We start from the raw sequence: 21,120 nt of genomic DNA on the forward strand, positions 1-21,120 counted from the left end.
CTCGGGCAGCTGCTGTGAAGTGCGTTTCCGTGGCTACAGCCCAGCGTTAACGCCCAGTTCCTGTCCCCGCCACAAGAAAGTGGGGATAGAGGGTGAGACAAAGTGAGTGATGGAGAGTGAGAATTACAAAGTGCAAGTCAGAGTAATTAGGGAAAGAATGAGGGCCTGTATTGCACTTCTCCATGGATAAATGCATAAGCCTTTTCAAAACAACAGCTCAAAAAATGTCTGTTTGTTGGTTTTAGGTAAATTAAAATAGATTAGGGATAAAGAAAAGGAGATAAAGAGGGAATGAAGCATGGTATAAAAATGCCAAGAAATTATACTTAGGCATGGATGGGTGTCACTTTTATTAATTAAAAGTCAAAGTATTAAACCAAACAAAGGTTTCCATATTTATTTGCATTTGAATATTCAAAAGTGAAATATTTACCACTTTTTTTGGCTTCTGTGTAAAGCAATTTGCAATTGTATATATATATTTTTTTTACCTGAAATCGTTAAACAATAATTGCAAGATAATCTGGTCTATAGTTGTTTGACACATGAATGTAGTTGTATTACAGACTGCAATTTGACTTTTTGGTTTGAATTAATGAATTATAGCATTTATTTGAATTCATGAGCGAGCGAGCGAGAGAGAGAGAGAGAGAGAGAGAGAGAGGAGAGATGCGTGTGAATTACCTGTGTTTAGCATCTCTCTCTATTAGTAACGAAGCTGTGAGTATAATTGCTTCAAAACCAGTGATGTAACCCTCTCGTTGTTGAGAAATATAATGTAGTAAATCAGTAGCAAAGCTATTTTATTAATAAAAGTCGTGGGGCAGCGTTGATAAGTTTCTGTGCTCCTGAATGTTACTGTGTGTGCGCAGCGTGATCTCTGGGTGACATAAGCGTGTGTGTGCTTCAATGAAAACGGCGCATTAATATAGAACGGAGATTAAATTGACTTGGAACTAGCTGTGTATTAAATGGTTTTATTGTACACCTTCCAGCCAATCAGAATCGAGTATTCAGACAGACCATGGTATAATGGAAAATGAAACAAATGAAAATGAAAGCCGCTCAAACTGCAATTTTCACCCTCTTTTAGGAAAACGATGAAATAGTCAAAACATCCAGTAGTGTGGGTTTTCCAGGTAATGCGTGAACACCCTGGACCTTCGTTTCTTGTAAATACTACCATGTATTGTGCATGTTATTTTTTGACAGACATTGATGCAGTGATATTTAAATGATCTGAATTTGAAAACAGATGGATTGTAAGGTAATTATAATTTATTTCTTAGCCGGCAAGTATTCAGTTAAGTGATTGATGCCCATGATTGTGTTATGTCTATGTTTCTAGTTCTAATATTCCAACCGACAGCCAGCCTAAGTTTTTGACGGACATGATAACATGCGTAAGGGGTGAACTGTTTGATTTTTTTATAATTATAAAATGTGCTGGAGATGTTCAAAATGCTTTTTGCATAGTTGTTTTATGGAATGAAGTTTAATTTGCGGCTTAAATAAATTTATGTTACTCAGACAGACTTATTTGAAATTTTAAATTCAGCTGTCGCAAATTTGTTGACTTTTGAAAATCTAGCTCTTTTTCTTTCATTTTTTTTCAAGGAAAGGAGTGGTTTTGATGCACAAAGTTGTTTTTATTGTCTCTTATAACACAAATCTTTTATTTAAACCCATGAAAATGCAGATCCTGTTGTAAATAGTGAAAAATCACTTTTCCACAAGTATTCAGTTTCAGTAGTAGTGAAGTAAAGTACAAATTCCTTAAAATAATACTTTAGTATAGAAATGAAGTGCAATTACTTGGGTAGTTTACACACCTAGCACAGAAAGCATATAATAACGGGGATGTGTGTGAGGTAGTGAGCAAGTGACATTACCTTATAGAGCTCCTTCTCATCTTTCTCATTCTTCAGCTGACACTCAAGAGCCTCTTTCTCCAGGTTTAACTTCTTCACTCGATCCTTCAGGCTGTCAAATCAGAGCCATTATCAATCATTCACTCACACAAGGAACATATCTTGGATACATTAAATAAACGTTAAATCCAGCAGTGGATCTTCTAAAGATATGAATCTAACAAATCTAATCTACAGTTATGACATCTTCTAATTTTATGATCATATGTAAAACGTTGATACTAGCATATTAACAATATCAGTTTTTCTACAGTATGGCTAGTACCAGCAGTTGTTGCTTAAAGTTTACTGAGAACTTCACTGAGGCTACTATACTACGATAAGGCTACATGCCTTTGTTTTGATTTAATCTGTTAATATTTATATATAATGTGGTTGTCACTCCTGAAATTTTACAGTGTGTACGTGGCCATTGAGAATCACAAAATTTAACTGGAATTGACTGGAAATGTTGGTATCATGACAACCATAGCTTGTTAATATAATCAAAGAGATTTGTATAGTTTTCTCTGATTAGCTAATCATGGCTACTTCAATATGGTTAAAAAAAGGCACCAGTCTAGTTCAGTCTCCTTCTGCAGGCCTTTCTGGGTGACTCCGATCAGGTCCTCCTCTAACTGCAACAGTCGTGCTGTACTCTCCTCCATTCTCCTTTTCACCTCCTCTTTCTCCTCCTGCAAGCTCTGTGCAGACAACTGCAACTCCTGTGAACACATACAAACACATGAGCCATATATCGTTTTTTTTTCTTTACGCAAGTATGTCTAGCTAGTGCAGAAAGGATGGGGAGTTATTGCAGAAAAAATGTTGGCTTTTGAGTTGTGTTTGTGTGTGGTCTCTGAGAATCTGCAAACATGACTAATGGAAAAGCAGGTCTCCAATTCCCACTCCAGTCTCTTCTGCAGTACCAGTTCATGTGCAGAAATTTTAGAATTATTTTAGCAGCACATAAAAAAACATATAAAAGTGCGGTCATAAAATTAACAGCCAGAAATGGGTGTGCTTGTTTTCATCTTTAAACCAGCTCAGCCTCATAGCTGATACATTCATACTTTATGAAAATTGCCACTTAAAAGCAACAAATGGTGCTGATGATTGTCATGTCTGTAAAGATGTAAATTATTATTATTATTATTATATTTTATGTATTTTTTATGAAAAGAGTCTGAAGAGAGACTCTCACTAGGGGGTGCTGACAGCCTGTGAACTTTATATTCTAAAACCATTTAGATGTAAACTGTATATGACATATTAAAGAAAGACTTTTTTTGTCATATTTGAGAGGGAAAATACTGTAAATATATATAAAAAAACATCATATATATATAACCATTGCAATAAAACAGGGAAAAAGCATTTATATTTCTAAAATGTTATGAGGTTAAGTCAGGACAAAAAAGCCTGGAGAAAAACCTTTTCCTCTTTTTAACTTGTGAAATTTTGGCTCTCTCTCCTGTCTCACCTGCACATCTTTCCTGAGCTGAGCGCTGCTCTCTTGCTCCAGCTCATATTCTTTCTGTAGTCTGTTCTTCTCATCAATCAGTTCATCCCTCTCTTTCTGAAATAGGTCCAGGTTTTCCAAAAGATCCCTTTTTTCCCGTTGAATTTGTTCCATCTTTTGCTGGAAAAAGATCAAAAAGTGTCAACTCTGGCATGTGAAAACTGACAACAAATCTACCATTTTGAACTGAGTAGTTTGAATCACCTCCAGGTAACTGGCTTTAGTGGTGACCACAAGAATATCGGATCCTCCTTCATCCTCCACTGTCAGCAGTTCCTCCTCCGTGGGGCTGTTGGCGCGGAACTGGAAAGGAGTGCTGGCTCCGCGGATCTCTCCCTTGTGTGTCACATAGCAGAACTGGTAGAACTCAGCATCGTCATTTGGAACGTAGTAACCTGCAAAATACCCCAGAATCAAGCAAAGATTTAGATAACGGCCCTATCGTTAAAGTAGGAATGTATTGTATTTCCCATAGGTATTAAAGCAAATGACTCTAATGAACGATAGCTAAGACTAATGAACACAGCCTGAAGTCCAACCTTTACATAAAAATTTTAGTTCCACAGCAGTTTTATGACAGACTTATGTCTATTCTGTTTAATGGTATTTTTTTCTCAATTGCCATAAGGAATCCGGACTCATGCCACAAAAACCATGTAATCCCTCACAAAGATTCCAGTATGTGACCTGAACCACACCAGTAAAACTGGCCCATCAACACTTCAGCCTTCTAATAGGAGCCGTCAGTGTTTCCTATTTTATTGCATCCGTCACCGCATACCCTGAACGCACCTTTGAGGGGCCTTCTCTCTGACACAACATCCATTGAAGAAATGGTTGCATAAAACCCCATTTTTGACAATGTTATTTTACCTTGGAAGACCACAGATCTGTTGATTGCGGTTCCCTCTGTGTAGTTGTCTGGAAGAGGTGACCACAGGAAAGTGTAGTAGTCACGAGCGGTGCTCCAGCCAACCTGTCAGGAAGAAAGAGAGAGATTTTAAAAGGGTTAGTATATTTGTCTTAAAACTAAATGTTGAAATACTTTCTTTTTTTTCCAGCGTAATATGCTTAACACTGGCTCAACCGATGGCAGGCAGCCAGGAAACCTGTTTGAAAATGACCAAAACACTGTTGAATGAGTAACTTTTAAATAGCAAAACTGATTAAGAAGAGGGTAGGGTACTGCGGAAAACAAGGTCCTACGTGTGCGTGAGAGCTTCTGTGCACAGAGCTTTTGTATGCGTATATGTGCGTGGGAGAGAAAGAAAGCGAGCGTTGCAAAATACTTCAGAAATAAAACAAAGTTGTTTAACATTTTTATCCTATTACTTGTCAAATTTATATGCTTGGTCAGTGTATTTGATTTTTGTGGCTCTTTTGATGCAAGTAAGCCACTTTGAAATAACCAAAATAATTTGGCAAAGTGATGTGGAACTGCAACACGTTCAAGACTTGCAACAATTCTCAGCAGTGTACTGAAAAGTAGTCATCGCCTCTGAACATCTGTCAACCAATTAGAATCAAGCATTCACAGCACTTTAGTATAAGATATTATAAATCTATACTCTTTTAAATAAAATCAAGAATCTAAAATACAGATCTAAAATCTCCATTGTAGAATTCTAGAAAATGAGAACTGTTTAGTACTTGTATAACCTAGCAAATAAATAAACCCACTATCCACATAAACACTGTTGTGGTCTTGACCACTGCTTGATTCACATCATGCTGCAAAATTCTTTGGCACATTGTGCATTTTTCTCATCTCCATTAGGGAGCCTTTGAGATGAGAGAATAAAAACATGGACTCGGCTGCGCTTTACGGGGCGAGTGAAACTCAGCCTGTCTGCCACGTGTTTCTCGCCAAACCCTCGTGAATATGTTCGGTTGAGGGAGCGCGGCTACAACTCAGCCTTAACAGGAAGAAGAAAATAGGTGAAAATTTTATACATACTTCAGAATGGAAACCAAGATGTAATTATATGAATTTTATGTGTTGTTAACTGATGGTTGATGAGGGGGGAGTACAGAAAATACATCCATAATTTCAGCCCTCTGTCATAAAACTGTCAAACAAAATCAGACTCACATCGGGCTGGCTGTGTTTGTGAACACGCAAACGCACAAGCCTAGTACCTGCTATTGGCATCTACATGGGAACTCTATAGTATCCTGGAAGTAACACAGAGAGAGACACACACACACACTAAAAAAATGCAAACTCACTACAGCTCAGTCATGTTAGAAAGCAGTGTGGCTTGTTTGCTCAAACCATAGCTGACCTCTATGTCCACAAGAACATTAGTGTTGCAGAAATCCCCTGATTGTATAAGAAAGTTGCCTGAGGTGCTGGAGCTGTAAAGAGCAGGAAGCCATTAAAGGCATAGCCCATACAGAGCATCATTACTGCCTGGACCAAACTCCACTCATTAGAGACGTTTGGGGAGGGGGGAAAGGAGGGTGAGAATTAAGCCCCTGTGTGTCTCTCATTTAGGTATGAGGAGTGAACGGTAAGCAAATGGAGAAAAGATGGACGAGAATGAGAATGGCATGAGAAAATACTCCAGCAGATAATGCGCAAATAAATATAGACTACAAAATAATACAGTAAAAATACAGATGAAAATGACTAATTAGGATGATTACTTTAATGTCCTGGATTACTATTTCAGTACTTACTTTATTAGTACGTACATTTAATAAAACTACAAAAAAACATAATAATACAAAATATGATTTGGTATTTGGATACTTCACACAGACCTAAACATTTATATAATTGCAGATACCAAAATATCAAACAAGCACACTTTTGAAGCAACACATTAAAAAAAATGATATACTGTTGTCACAGTATGGGGTGCCTAATGCAATAAAAAAAAAAAAAAACGTGTATATGTATTATGCATATAATAAATGAATAAAACTCCACAGAGAACCACAGAACATCCCAGTGTCTGTGAGAAAGTACCTGATTCCCTGACTCAAAATGACGCACAGACTTGGCCCATGACTCTGTCTGTGCTGGCTACATGCTGCATTGGAACCAGCGGGTCTATATATCAGGATGCAGTACAGAGAGCATCTACTGTGCTGCTGACAGGATAATTATAAAGCAGTGTTCACCTTCTCCATGGTTAGTCTGATGGCGTGTTCTGACAATCCAACATGACGCTCACAAGTTTTTCAACTAGACACTCTCTGTAACCATTCCAACTTCAGGAGAGCCACAGGCAGCATGCCTGCTCAAACAAGAAACAATAGGCAAAAAGGCAAATGACACTGAGTGGATTTCTCCTTAAAAAAATCCCTACATGTCATCTTGTCACACAGATAATGCTATGGCTCGGATATAACTGACTAAGAGGGGGAAGTAGTTGTCGCTTTTCATTGTTTGAATCAGAATTACACTGTATTAGGATTTTCTGATTTCAAGAAATGTACCCAGACTTTTCATGAAGCTGGCATTCAGGTAAGAACAGTTATTCTCCTGAACACTAGGTGGCAATGATAGCCTTGCGACTACCTGCCGCTCCAGGCAAATGACTCATGGAACAGGTCTTGCAATTTTCTGGTGTTTGGCGCGGCTGCCTTTTGTCTGTCAACACAGACACAGCCATGTTAAGATTTATGATCTTGTGCCCTTCACCGCCAGAGGTTATTCTGTTTCTCTGGGTGCAGTCAGTCAGCTCTGTTTGGAGGAACATGCCTTTCCTTCAGGGTATATGAAGACACTGCTATCCAATGGCATGTCACATAATAATAATGTCGTAAAAATATATTAGCAATTTCACATAACAATGAAGTAAGTTCCATCATAATTGAGAAAATAAACAGATTGCCTTCGGGAAGTAAGAACAATTATCTATAGAATCGTTGTTCTCAAGGACCAACTGCCATTACTGCATTAAATGAGGAAGTTTAGCTTTGTGAATTGCATCGGCATTTGATATATATTGTGGCCTTCAAGTGGAGTCGAAAATATATTGGCTTTCAGAGTTTCAAGCATAATAAACATGACAGAAGAATAGTGGATTTCAAACTTCCCTGAGTGTATCACGTGTCATCTTATGTCATCACGTGTGTCGTAATAATAACAACATTACCCAACTCAAAAGTAGGAGTTTCCCTGGTACACTAAAGCCACGTTCACACAGCAGCAGAATATGGTTGTCTGTCCTGCATTTGAGCCCTTGATATGGTTACATTCACACACAGTTCAGTTATTTCAGTCAGTTCAGTTAGTGACAACCGAATTCTATAGTTCACACCAAACTCAAACTCATACATTTTCACATCCAACGTGAGCGAAATGCCAGCGCTCGATTGTCTAATCATCATAGGTAAGTAGTGGCAATGCACTGACATTAGCTTTTGGATCTCAGGAGTTTTTCCAAGGATGTGTCTCCAACCGTTAAAACATTACATTTAAGTGAACATGAATGGCAGATTAATATCCAGCATGGTGTGTGTTTTGAAATCAGCGAAACCTGCAGGTTAGTGTAGTACAGCTACTATTCAGGAAACATGCTCAATCAGAGTTAAGGTTTTTCACCTGTGAATGTCAGAGATTTGTGTTTTGTCAGTCATTAGAACGGTCGCATCTGAGACAGTAAGCGGATTGCATTATGTTTTCATCAACTTGCAAATTACAAAGTTTATTGTTGCTACGTGGGCGTTTAATACATTTGGCCAAAATATTGTGTCATAAAAGGCTGTATTGGCAAATACCAAACTAAGACACTCTTCTCTGCTCTTCAAATACATAAAATATTAGCCATTACAAACATCGTGTTTTTTGAGTGAAGAAAACGCTGTACTTATTCAAAGAACCAGTTCTTCATTTACTCTTATACTGCAAACAAGCAGAGATGGTCTCCAAAATGTGTGCAGGACGGGTGGAGCTACTGTATGAGGTTTTGCCGACAGTTTGAGGATCCACTGGAGTTACGAGGGTTAGTCACAAGAAACGTAAAATAAAGATTCTGCTCATGGTGAAGCGATTGATTTTTTTCCCTGTTTTTAAGTCCTGCCCTAGGAAAACCCTTGCTGTGTGAACGAAACCAGACTGGACAACTAGTGCTCCGCTTTCCTCCCAGATATAAAAGCTGCTGTAGGTTAATGAAGATTTGACGGTTGAACTCGTGGATGATTGGACTCCTGTTGTGTCAAAGACTTTTCAGTTTTATGGATGTAGCAATCTTTGATATTACTTTGGTCACTGTTACCATTGCACATACAGACAGTATTCGACACTACTGTAAGTTGCTGTGTGAACGGGACATTGAGAGTCACACCTGTAAGTAACAACTGACAATGTGAACGTAGCCTAAACCTCTCAAAACCAGATATTTGACTATTGCCATAAAGTCTTGTAGCTTCTTCCAGTTAAAGGATTAGTTCACCTTTCCAACGTGATGACGCAATGCATGGCCAGCACAAGACGAACAATTGTGGTTAAAAAGTACAAATGACCAATCGTTTCGCTAGATAAGATCCCATTCCTCAGCTGGTATCGTGCAGAGCCCTTTGAAGCACTTCAGAGCCCTTTGAAACTGCATTGATTTGAACTTCAACATTCTGGTTACCATTGAAGTCCATTGTGCGTAGAAAAATCCTGAAATGTTTTCGTCAAAAAACTTAATTTCTTTTCCACTGAGGAAAGAAAGACATGGACATCTTGGATAGCATTGGGGTGAGTAAATTATCAGGAAATTTTCATTTTGAGGTGAACTAATCCTTTAAGAACCACATATGGGAATATTTGTATATATGGATGTGTGAAATTAATATTTAATATTGCTCTAATGTACCACATTAGAAGGTTCTCTGAATAATTTACAGCATTAAGATAAAGAAAGTTTTATTTCCACCTGTAAGCAAAACAGACATTATAATTGAATATGCCAAAATGATTCAGAATTGAATCCAATCAAATGAAAATTGGAATCAAATCTACCGCTTGTGAATCAGAATAGAATCAGATATATTCATTCATTCATACATACATACATACATTTCATTCATTTGAAATCAGATATACCACTTAGTGCTCAAGGATATATTGTTTTTTATTACTTGAGCAAAACTTTAAATATCTTTGAATCATTTAAATGTAACCTGACAAACTCAAAGTCAATCAGAACAAAACTGGTGATTTCAGACAACTCTTCTGTGTGATACGCATCAGATGGTCTGTGGACTTTGGAGATTTTAATCCACCTTCCAAAGATTTTAAAGGGGTACCTGTTTCTCATGGGGGGTGGGATTGTATCTTTTAATCAAGAACATTGGCCACAATGTGATAGAGCTGTTGAGAAGCAGCAGCCTTCCTGACAGCTGGCCATAAAACAGCTTCATCAGACTCGCTATATCACACGCAAAGTAAAAAGTTCTAAAACACCACTTTGATCTGGTCGGATCCGAACCCAGATACTAAACCCTGACAGTGACCACACTCAACTCCCCCTCCACTAACCTACAGCAGTCAGATGTTCTCTTTTATTTCCTCTCACCATACAGTTCACATCCATAATGCTGTAAATACAGTTTGTTTTATGTTCACTCATTCAGCAGTAGCTGGGGAACTCCAGAAAGCAGAGAGACGGAGCCAAAACACCCCACTTATTCTGCCAACCCACATATTTCATTCCCATGCACACCGTCATGTCCACATTCGCGTTCAACTACACTCCGGCATGACTCACTGTTTTGTGCCAACATAGTGGAATTTTCAAACTACCAGTGGGTTGTAATATTTTATAGTTTTTTTCTTTTCTTTTTTTTCACTGCAGAGCAAACTGCCAAGATCTTTCACAAATACTCAAACCGCATTCTTTTATACAAGCGGGTAGTAAATGTTCATGCTCACTTGTTGAAAACCTTGTTAGAAGGGGAAACATTTGTGACTGATATTTTCCTGGATATGATTCACAGTTTTTCCCGAATAACGTGAACAAGACATGCACACCCCATCGGTTCAGGGAGTCGCAACATTTCTTCAGGCTTAAAAAGAGATTGATTTCCTAATGAGCTCTCCATAAAAACATTTGGTAACACTTTAGTGTAGGGTCCAATTCTCACTTTTAACTAGATGCTTATTAGCATGCATATTTCTAGGATATTGGCTGTTTATTAGTACTTATAAAGTACACATTAATGCCTTATTCTGCATGACCATATTCTATATCCCCTAATCCTACACAATTCCTAAACTTAACAACTACCTTACTAACTATTAACAAGCAATAATTAGGAGTTTATTGTGGCAAAAGTCATAGTTAATAGTGAGAATTGGATCCTAAACTAAAGTGTGACCAAACATTTTCCTCAAAAACCATAGCAGACGAGCAAATTGAAGGGTTAGTTCACCCAAAAATGAAAATTCTGTCAGTAATTACTCACCCTCATGTTGTTCCAACCCAATAAGACTTTCGTTCAACTTCGGAACTTAAATTAAGATATTTTTGATTAAATCTGAGAGCTGTCTCACTCCTCCACAGGCTTCTTTGTAATTGAAACTTGCCGGCCCATAAAGTTAGAAAAGACAATGTTTAAAATAGTCCAAGTGACTAAAGTGGCTCAACCATAAGTTTATCAAGCGACGAGAATACTTTTTGTGCGCAAAAAAAAACAAAAATAACGACTTTATTCAACTATTCATTTCTTCTGTGTGGGCCTCGAGTGATTTCACGTAACAGCGCAGCGTTTCTGGGTTGTACTGTACATCAGAACGTAGGCTCACTATTGGCCAACGCTGGTCATGTGTGTGATGCGTGTGATGCTGGCTAATAGTGAGCCTACATCCTGACGTACAACCCAGAAGCGCTGCACTGTTAAACTAAAGTCGTTATTTTTGTTTTGTTTTTTTGCGCACAAAAAGTATTCTCATCGCTTGATAAACTTATGGTTGAGCCACTTTAGTCACTTGAGCCGCGTTTCCACCGCAGGAACTTTCCCCAGGAACTAGGAACTTTGGGCTGGTACTCGATGTGTTTACACCGCAGGAACCAGGGTCTAAATGAAGTTCCGGGTAAATATTTCCCCCTCCGATAGTCCCTGCTCACGAGGTAGTACTTTTTCAAAGTTCAGGAACTTTCAGGGGTGGGACTTGTGCACTGCACAAGCTGATTGGTTGTGTTCACGCCGCATTTTGGTTGGATGACTCCACGCAGCATTTTATTTATTTTTAACCTCCCTTTTTAAAAAAATCTATTGCGGTTCGTGTCGTGGCTTCATGCAGTAAGAGTTGTCTGTCTGCAAATATGGAATTTAATAAAAAAAACTGGTGGACTGGCGACGAGTTTCAGGCTTTATTTTGTGGAAGAGGAAACTTTCTGCGCGTTCGTCCCAGCCATCTCACGGTCAATGTCCGCAATAGCTGATAACATACAAATTTTATATCTAACGTTAGCATTACGAGCTTACTGAACACGCTTTATCAGTGCTCGTCTCTTTTCTGCCACAGCTTTTATTATTAAGTCATTATTTTACACATTGTCATCTATTGCAAGGCACTCCAAACCATGTTATAAATTTACTATAACAGGATTGAAATAGCGCTTTGAGGTTAGTAACAAACAACTATTTACAAGACTGTCACTATTTATGATTGATAGACGGGGTTCAGGCTTTTTTTAAGCGTATTTGCGAAAGAGGAAATTTTTGCGCGTTCGTCCCAGGCTCACAATAACTGATAACATACCGTACGTCGCATACGAGTTTTCTGAACACGCTTTAGTATCAGTGCTCGTCTATTTTGTTTTGTTAATTACCTCGTTAGTAAACCAATACATAACTGCAGCACAGTTTGAATCTCCTCCATACTTATTATAAATGTGGCGCTCAAAACTGATTACTGTCTGTCGCAGACTGGGAGGAGCAGTTGCGCGCAGTTTACCTTCCCGGTACTTTAGACCGCGGTGTAAACGCAGAAAGCAACCGGTCTGGGGCAAAAAAAGTTCCTGGGAAAAAAGTTCCTGGGACAAATTGTTCCGCGTAATTTCGGTGGAAACGCGGCTTTGGACTATTTTAAACATTAGCCGCTTTCCGACCAAGTAGTTACAGGAACTTAGTTCTAGGAACTGTCCACTTCTAAACAGTTCTAAGAACTACTCTCCCCCAAACTCAGTTTTGCTGTTTGCGTTCGCACTGGCCAAGTGGCCATAGGAACTGGTAGGAGGGGTAAGGGAGTGACGCAAGCACGGTGACTTTTATTTTGACGGCGCGACGGACCTTTATTTTGGCGGCGCTGAGAACGCCAGAGCAAACAATGCTCGCATTCTCTGTGTTTATTAGTTAGCGATCTGTCTAACAGTACTGTTTAATATGTTATTAGATAGAACTGTTATAGAAAGTAGACAGTATATGAAAAAAAGGTTATTAGCCTATGCCGTGTGGTTGATGTCCAGTGTTGCTAGCTGGGCAGATAAACATAATCATGTTTGACTTGGTCCCCTCAAAGTTGCGTTGGATTTTATCTTCAGCATAAAGGTTTAGAGACCCATCTATCACTGTTTTCCATGTTTTATAGTTAGTTTATGGAGTTAATATATAGGCTATAATCTGTGGTGTTTACATTCTAGCCGTTTTAAAAATGGCGGGTGCTGGTGTTCCGCGTGCGTTCGATCAATCAGCGTACACTAACGTCACGGGTAGTTCCTATAGTGCTGGTTTAGACCCTACTCTGAAGTAGGACCCAAATTAGTTCCTCCAAATGGAGTTCCTAGAACTAAAATCGTTCCTAGTTCCTGCGGTGCGAACACGCCGACATCCGGGTACTTTAGCCAATAGTTCTAGGAACTGTGAAAAGGTTCCTCCGGTCGGAAAGCGGCTATTGTCTTTACTAACTTTAAGGGCCAGCAAGTTTCAATTACAAAGAAGCCTGTGGAGGAGTGAGACAGCTCTCAGATTTCATCAAAAATATCTTAATTTGTGTTCCGAAGATGAATGAAAGTCTTATGGGGTTGGAACAACAAGAGGGTGAGTAATTACTGACAGAATTTAAATTTTTGGGTGAACTAACCCTTTAATGGCTTGCAGGGAAAAGAGAACTGACCTGGCTATATAGCCTGCTTTAGAACCGGAATCTAGTATGCATCAAGCACAGACATTAACTCTCTATATAACATCAGTTATATGATCTAAAATGATACCTACTAAAAAGCAGTCTTTCTGGGTCAGACTAAAGCAAAATATGGTTCTGAAAATCATTTACAGCAGGAAACATTTAAGTGACCAGCAGTAAATCCAATATTATGTTAAGCACCAGTAATGGCGGCTCCCCAAATATTTCACTGCCAAATATGACGGCAGGGCCTTGTAATTTTCACACTGTGGAAACTGAAGATGGGAAAATGGAATCAAGACGTTAGAGTTGCAGGAACATCCCACATGATTCCTATAAAATGGTAGGAAACCAACTTGGCTGATTTGAACATTGTCGTGAAATAAGTGAAGGTAGATCTGACGTAAAACAAGCAGGGCCAGAAAGCCCAACAGGTTAACAATGGGTTGACCTAAATACTTGAATTTTAATACTTCACTTTAATAACGTTTCATTATATAATTTAGTTGAATATAATGGGATAGTTGGATATCAAATATTATATTTTAACTCTATGCACAGCAAATTTCACATTTAGCCACAGTGGCCACCACAACTTTCGCTCCAGCGCAGTGCATGGATAATGTGCATGAAAACTAAGCACCGAATTAGCGAATAAAAGAGTGTATGCGTGTGTGAGAGAGAGAGAGAGAAATAGTCTATTTAAATTTTTTGGAGAATCTTATAATTGTAAGTGGCAGTGCCTTGTTTAGAGGTGGAATGGTGATGAGATGAAACAGAAGAAGCCAAGTGAAGATACAATCTCTTATCTAGATTTCTTTTGGTAGATACTTCATATTCAAGAATTGTACAGAACATGGCAGAAAAGCAAGGTAAAAACAGAGGCAAAATGAAAGCGAGAGTCACCTTGAATATGCCGACCCAATCCTTGGGATTTGGTTTAATGAACTGCGTGAGGGTGTAATGGCATTCTAATGCTGCATGAGGAAGGTAACTTTTCCCCACATTCTGGAAGATGACATGGGCAAAATTGGACGTTTCCATGGTGCTGCTTGCTGCTGTCCCCTCCAGGAATAAAGCCATCTGTCTATCAGCAGCTGTTTCTGTGGGAAGACAGGACCCATAAGAGAAGTGAAACAGAGAAGAAACATCTAAAAATATTCTGTGCCAGATTCTACAGTAATCTAGGGTGAATGTCTTTAAGTAACATTATGAATCAATTTTCAAAATCACACACAAGTAAAAACAGATATATTACTGTAAAATGATTCTGATGCAGGCACACTGGGTCTGTACTGACTGTATGCCCACTTGTTACCAAATAAATAAAGAAACTGATACAAAATATTGATTTGAGTCAAACTTTGTTTGACTATGTGAGGAAAAAGAAACATGAAGAGTTCAAGAATCATGAACACCTTTTTATGTGGGGGTGTGCAATATCACGATTATAGATCATTAATGATTAAAATGTCTCCATGATCTGCTTTTGAAGAAAGATTGTAGTAACGTTTCACATCGTTTCATAGTATCAGTTGCAGTTCTGGCACCCCCGTCCCAACATACTGTACACTGCGACATACATTCACATCACGTTTAGCAATACAGTGGTAGGTTGCGCTCACGTGATATTGCAGTTCACCATCCCGAAAGTTTTTTATTTGCATGCGTTTTAATTACTTGCCAGTTAAACTTTTAATTTGCATGCTGTTCATTCGCTGTGTTTCTAAACAAGTACACCGGAAGCACAGTCACACACCTTCACAGTACTGAACTAAGTTCTCTTTCGCATTTTATTGTGCTTAAGGGGGTCCTATTATGCCCTTTTACAAAATCTTGATTTTGTTTTTGAGATATGTCTAGAATATGTTTTCATGTTTGATTGTTAAAAAAACTCATTATTTTTCACATATTTTACATTATTACAGCTCCTCTCTCCCCAGTCTGGCTCGAACACACTGATTTCGATGAAGCCCCTCCTTCCGAAATACGAAATGTGCTGTGATTGGTTAGCTGGCCCACTGTGTGTTGTGATTGGCAGCGCTTAGCGTCTGTTCAGTAAATGTCCCGCCCCTCTATAAATGCAAGTTCTTCTCTAGTGTAAATATTGAGGATGGCGTCAATTTCGAACCAATTCAAGCCTGATTCAGACCCTGACAATTTTAACGAACAAGAGGATCGTGCAGAACGGATTTCATGCAAAGACTTTGCAAGCACGGATTTCACAGGACGTTTCAGAGTGGTGTGGGGGTTTTTTTGTAATTATTTAATTCATTAAAGATATGTTATCCACCATTTAATCGTGATATTTGTCAGAAAACTAAGTTAATACAAACACTAATCGATCACAAAACCATGGTTAATTTTCCTAAGGAGCGGTGAACTAACAAAACCGAGAGCTTACAAAAGCAAAAGAAAACAAGCTGTTCTCCATAAAATGTGCAGCACACAGATAAAAGTTGGGATTTTAATGTTCAGGAACACTGTTTAAAATAAATTAACCACTCTAAGTTTGTCAGCCTTAGGAAGGTCAAACAAATAAGTTTTGGAAAAAAATGTCTCTTTGACATAGCGACAACACTGTCTTCTCTCATGCAGCTCAACCTCAAGCTTTTTGCATATTCCGTGGGCGTGGATTATTTAAATGAGAAACATTATGATTTCATATAATCCAGAAAAATCCCGTTGTCGTCCAAACAAGCCGTTCGTTGTAGTTCTTGAAAAGGGGATTCTGTTAAATAAAACATCTCCCTTTGGAATGGACTTTGAGCTTTGTAACCTTGCAGATCTTTTTTAATGCTGAAACAGCAATATTACACACTAACTTAAGTTGAAAAATTGGAAAAGCATAATAGGACCCCTTTAAACTGTTGTGGTACATCAAATACGCTGACCTTGAGATCAAATGCAACAGTGCGCTTTAAAGACAGAGAGCAAAACTCTCAAGCACTCAGAGTGTTCAAGACGAGTGAAAATATATCTGTGCTAAAATTAGCCTCTAACTCAAACACTGGCAAGCAAAATCTAACAATTATTGAGTCGCCTAGCAAGCATGAAAATTTTGTCTCACATGCGAGTGATTTACTTGCACAAACAGTTTCATCACATTCTAAAAATGTGTGTCTATGGAGGGCGGCTCAAAGAGCAAAGTTTTGATTGGATATCTACAATTGCAAGAGATTATTCCAAATCAAGAACTAGGCAAAACATCGGATAGACGCCAAAAACAAAAATAACAGTTCACACCTTTACATCTCCCTAACACACACAATTATATATCTAAACACTATAAAACTCAGCAAGGCCTGCCTGGACTTGATTAACCTTATATGAATGAACGATGAAGTATGAGAATAGGAACATCATGAGGCAAGCTGACATTAATATTGCTTGATTTTTAATTGTTTTAATAACTATATTTTGTTGTCATGCAACCAGGAGTAGAAAAATGGTTGTGAAATCTTTTAAAAGGTTTTTTAATGTTTTTTTTTTTGTTTTTGTTTTTTAAGTGCCCCTTTTATGCTTTTTCAAATATTACCTTTCATGCAGTGTGTAATATAGTTTGTGAACGTAAAGGTTTGCAAAGTTTTAAATAGAGCCCGACCGATATATCGGCGGGCCGATATTATCGGCCGATATTAGGCATTTTCCAAACTATCGGTATCGGCATTTATAACGGCCGATAAATGAATATTTAAAAAATAAAATAAAAGCAGACGAAACACCCTGCAACCATGTTATGAGTGTTGGCGCTGCATAGTTTGTCCACCAGAGCGCACTCTACAAGGAAGTCTGCTAACATCAATGAGCTTGGAAATCACAACAAACTTATTCTACCTAAATAAAGTAATGATTACTGTATTTATAACTAGCATATCTGTAGTTCCAGTCCCTGCATTGTAAAACGTAAGTTAGGCACGCGAGGAGTGAATATTTAGACAGAGAGAAAAAGTATCAAACATAGCAGCTAGCCTGTGCATAAAAGTTAGCTTTTCTTTTACACGTGTGTGAAATCCAAGTGTGCGTTACTGTAGGGGTAATTAACACATGGTTACCGAGTCGATCGTTCCCTGGGATGCGTTTTCATGAAAATCGAATGTAAAGAGTTATATCTCTAAAAACAGATTATCTTATAACGCTAGTATATGGGGCACAGAGTAAGTAAAAGTAAATCGCTAGTTAATACCACTAACAAGGCTCAAAATAGCCTCACACTAACACGGTAGCATAATGAGGGTCCCTACATGCAAACCGAAGCATTGAGAACTTTGTAAGTGTACAGACAGTTTAATAAGAAGATACTTTATAAAGACAGTACATTACGCGTTTACAGGCATCATCTAGGAAAACAGACTCGACTAATCGAGTCACGAACGCCGTGCTAAGTGAGCTGGTCAATAGGAATTACGTTTGTGAAATCTAACGTAGCACGGCGTTCGTGACTCGACTAGTCGAGACTGTTTTCCTAGATGATGCCTGTAAACGCGACGCGTAATGTACTGTCTTTATAAAGCAGGGCTGCCAACTTTTGAGTTTAGCTTGGAGTGAGAATTGGGGGGGGGGGGGGGGGTATGTAAAAACAAATATTGCATCACAATAAGTGTAATTGTGATTGTCAAAACATTTGGTAACTAAATAGAATTTTATGAAGTTTAGTGACAACATGTTACAATGTTTACATTGTACAATGACTGGTATAGGATACAGTTTTTATTATTGCTTGACAAAAATTTCAAGATTTCAATTCCATTCTTGTGATTTGATTCCGATTTTGATTCAATATTGACTATTTTGAATAGGCTAAACGTATTTTTGTCTGAATTTCGTAATAAAATTGACGGAATCTAAGAGCTGAGAATTAGTTTAGTATTAAAAGTACCTCTTTGCTCCACAATTTTTCTGTGCGTGAGAAAATGGATGTGTGGCGTGAGAGCGTGTGAAAAGTGTCAATTGCGTGAGTCTCACGCTCAATGCGTGAGAGTTGGCAGCCCTGTAAAGTATCTTCTTATTAAACGGTCTGTACACTAACAAAGTTCTCAATGCTTCAGTTTGCATGTAGGGACCCTCATTATGCTACCGTGTTAGTGTGAGGCTATTTTAAGCCTTGTTAGTGGTATTAACTAGCGATTTACTTTTACTTACTCTTATATACTAGCGTTATAAGCTAACGTTAATCTGTTTTTAGAGATAAAACTCTTTTTACATTCGATTTTCATGAAAACGCATCCCAGGGAACGATCGACTCGGTAACCATGTGTTAATTACCTCACATAATGTATTTAGTACATCACTAAGTAGTAAATTTTAGAAGGCAGGCAGCAAATGATGATTGAAAATGGTTTGTTGTAGCTTGATGGAATAGATGGATAGAATTAGGAGTGACCTTTGTCTTGTTTAATAATAATACAAATGATGATGATAATAATAATATCATCATCATTGATTTTTTTTTAATTATTACTGTCAATATTAATAATAATAGTTGATTTTTTTTGTTCAAAGGACTTTAAGTTTCGTATCTTAAGTTTGTATTTTTAATATACATTATATTTATCAGAACTTTAATATATTCTGTTCTGTTGTGACAATAAAGTTCATTTTAAAAAAAATACATTTATTTTTAAACTGCATTATATTATTTTAGTAAGGCTGAGGACTCTTAAATAACTACAAATAACTAATGTTAGGGAAAATCTGTTCATGTTTTGTTACACGTTTCTGGATTTAAAAATATATATATATATATATCGGCCGATATAGCGGATTTTTAAATCACCAAATATTTGTATCGGTATCGGCCTTTATCGGTCGGGCTCTAGTTTTAAAGATCAAAGTGCACGAAAATAAAGTTATCGGGCCTCATTTATCAATCCAACGTAGAAACGAGCGCAGAAATCATCTGAAGTCAGGGGTCACGTGTGATTCATGAAACATTTGTACGCTGCCAATCCCATCATACAAATTATCGCACGTTGATAAATATGGCGGCTCAAAACAATCGAGATGGAAAAACATAACCCGGCCAAGAAGTAGTAATCTCATGAAAGAGAAATTGATCTTACACCAAATACACCTGTTAACCTCGCAATTATAAACAATTAAATTAAGAACATTAAAAAACGGTAAATAAAACTAAACATTTACAAACATTATAAACATATAGCTTAGGCTATTTTAGTTCCCCTCACTCCACAACAAATTTAAATTTATCAGTATGCTATTTAGAACAGAACAAGAATAAAAAATAAGTAGCAATTTAATTATAAAATAAAACACAAATAAGGTTATAGTGGCATTCATTATAAACAATATCTCAACATCAAGCCACAATGAATTTATTTAAAGCAAAACTGAAACGGCATTGGGCTCACGTAGGCCAACTCTCTCATTCGGCACAAATCCAAATGTTTCTATATTCGCGATCAAACATTTGGTTGCTAAATTATTCATTATGTAAATAAGGCTTTGTTCTTCACTTGTGTTCCAACATCTATGAAAATTAATTCATTTTAGTTTAATGATGATTTTTTTTTTTCTGTCATCCTTTGGCTACGCTACAGTATATGAACACGTTTTCACTCATTCAACTGATATTAAACCATTCAAGCGCAACAAGACGCAAAAAAAATCTATACTGGTGTGCTGTTTGTGAAGCGACTCTCTGTGAGCAAAGATTTCTATTTCAGATAAATGCTGTTCTTTTGAACTTTCTATTCATTCATCAAAGAATCCTGGGAAAACTATTTTCAAGATTGATAAAAATAATAAATGTTTCTTGAGCATCAAATCATCATATTAGAATGATTTCTGAAGGATCATGTGACACTGAAACACTAATGATGCTGAAAATTCAGCTTTGATCACAGGAATAAATAACATTTTATAATATATTCAAATAGAAAACAGTTATTTTAAATTGTAGGCCTAATATATTTCACAAAATTACTGTTTAGTTTTTTGTTTTGTTTTTTAAATCTTACCAATCCCAAATTTTTGAACGGCAGTGTGTGTGTGTGTGTTATATTTTTATCCATATGAAGTATTGAGTTATGGTGTGAGGTCAGGTGGTTCATCAATGAGCGATGTCAGAGTGGAAATGTTACTATTTTAAGTTATGGGATAATTTGTCCTGTGTCTAAAGAATTTGTATTAAGTTACTCACCACAAGTGCAAACTTTCTCCAAAGTTCATAGTGTTTGGACTTTGGAACTTAGAAAATGTTTACAGGAATGCCGATTGAACCCTTAAGGACACAAGTCGATTTGATCTTAGATCAAGGGGCACTCAGCTACTCCATATTTCTCAGCCCCCTCAAAGTTCTGGATATTTTTAATAAAGACTCTTTAAAGGGTTAGTTCACCCTAAAATACTCAGCCATCCTCTGCGAATATGACTTTCTTCTTTCAACTGAACACAATCAGAGTTATATTAATTAAAGGGATACTTCACCTCTGGAAAGATGAATGTGTATTTAAATTGGGTCATTTATGTAGTAGAAATGTGAAATTATTTTTGAATTTGGAGCCTTCTAGAATGAGAAAACCCAGAAAATGTATTTTTGGCTCATGTGGATGAAAGACAACAACTCCCAGAATGCACTTGCTTTGCTGCCCTAGGAG

The 21,120-nt window shown here is 37.5% G+C and overlaps 1 protein-coding gene across 4 annotated transcripts in view; it reads right to left on the reverse strand.

Annotated features, from left to right (window-relative positions):
* Positions 1–21,120, reverse strand: part of tax1bp1b (Tax1 (human T-cell leukemia virus type I) binding protein 1b) — a 35,450-nt gene that overhangs the window by 10,635 nt on the left and 3,695 nt on the right. For all 4 annotated transcript variants that reach the window (XM_084088340.1, XM_084088342.1, XM_084088343.1 and 1 more), the window contains exons 2-7: positions 14,408–14,604; positions 4,306–4,408; positions 3,637–3,827; positions 3,394–3,552; positions 2,487–2,635; positions 1,893–1,983 (exon numbers count right to left, since the gene is read on the reverse strand). In XM_084088340.1, the coding sequence (XP_083944466.1) occupies positions 1,893–1,983; positions 2,487–2,635; positions 3,394–3,552; positions 3,637–3,827; positions 4,306–4,408; positions 14,408–14,584 (870 nt within the window). In that variant the 5' untranslated portion in view covers positions 14,585–14,604. The remainder of the gene's footprint in view (positions 1–1,892; positions 1,984–2,486; positions 2,636–3,393; positions 3,553–3,636; positions 3,828–4,305; positions 4,409–14,407; positions 14,605–21,120) is intronic.

The sequence above is a fragment of the Abramis brama genome (genome assembly GCF_963993115.1).
Source record: "Abramis brama genome assembly, chromosome: 17".
Classification (NCBI taxonomy): Eukaryota; Metazoa; Chordata; class Actinopteri; order Cypriniformes; family Leuciscidae; genus Abramis; species Abramis brama.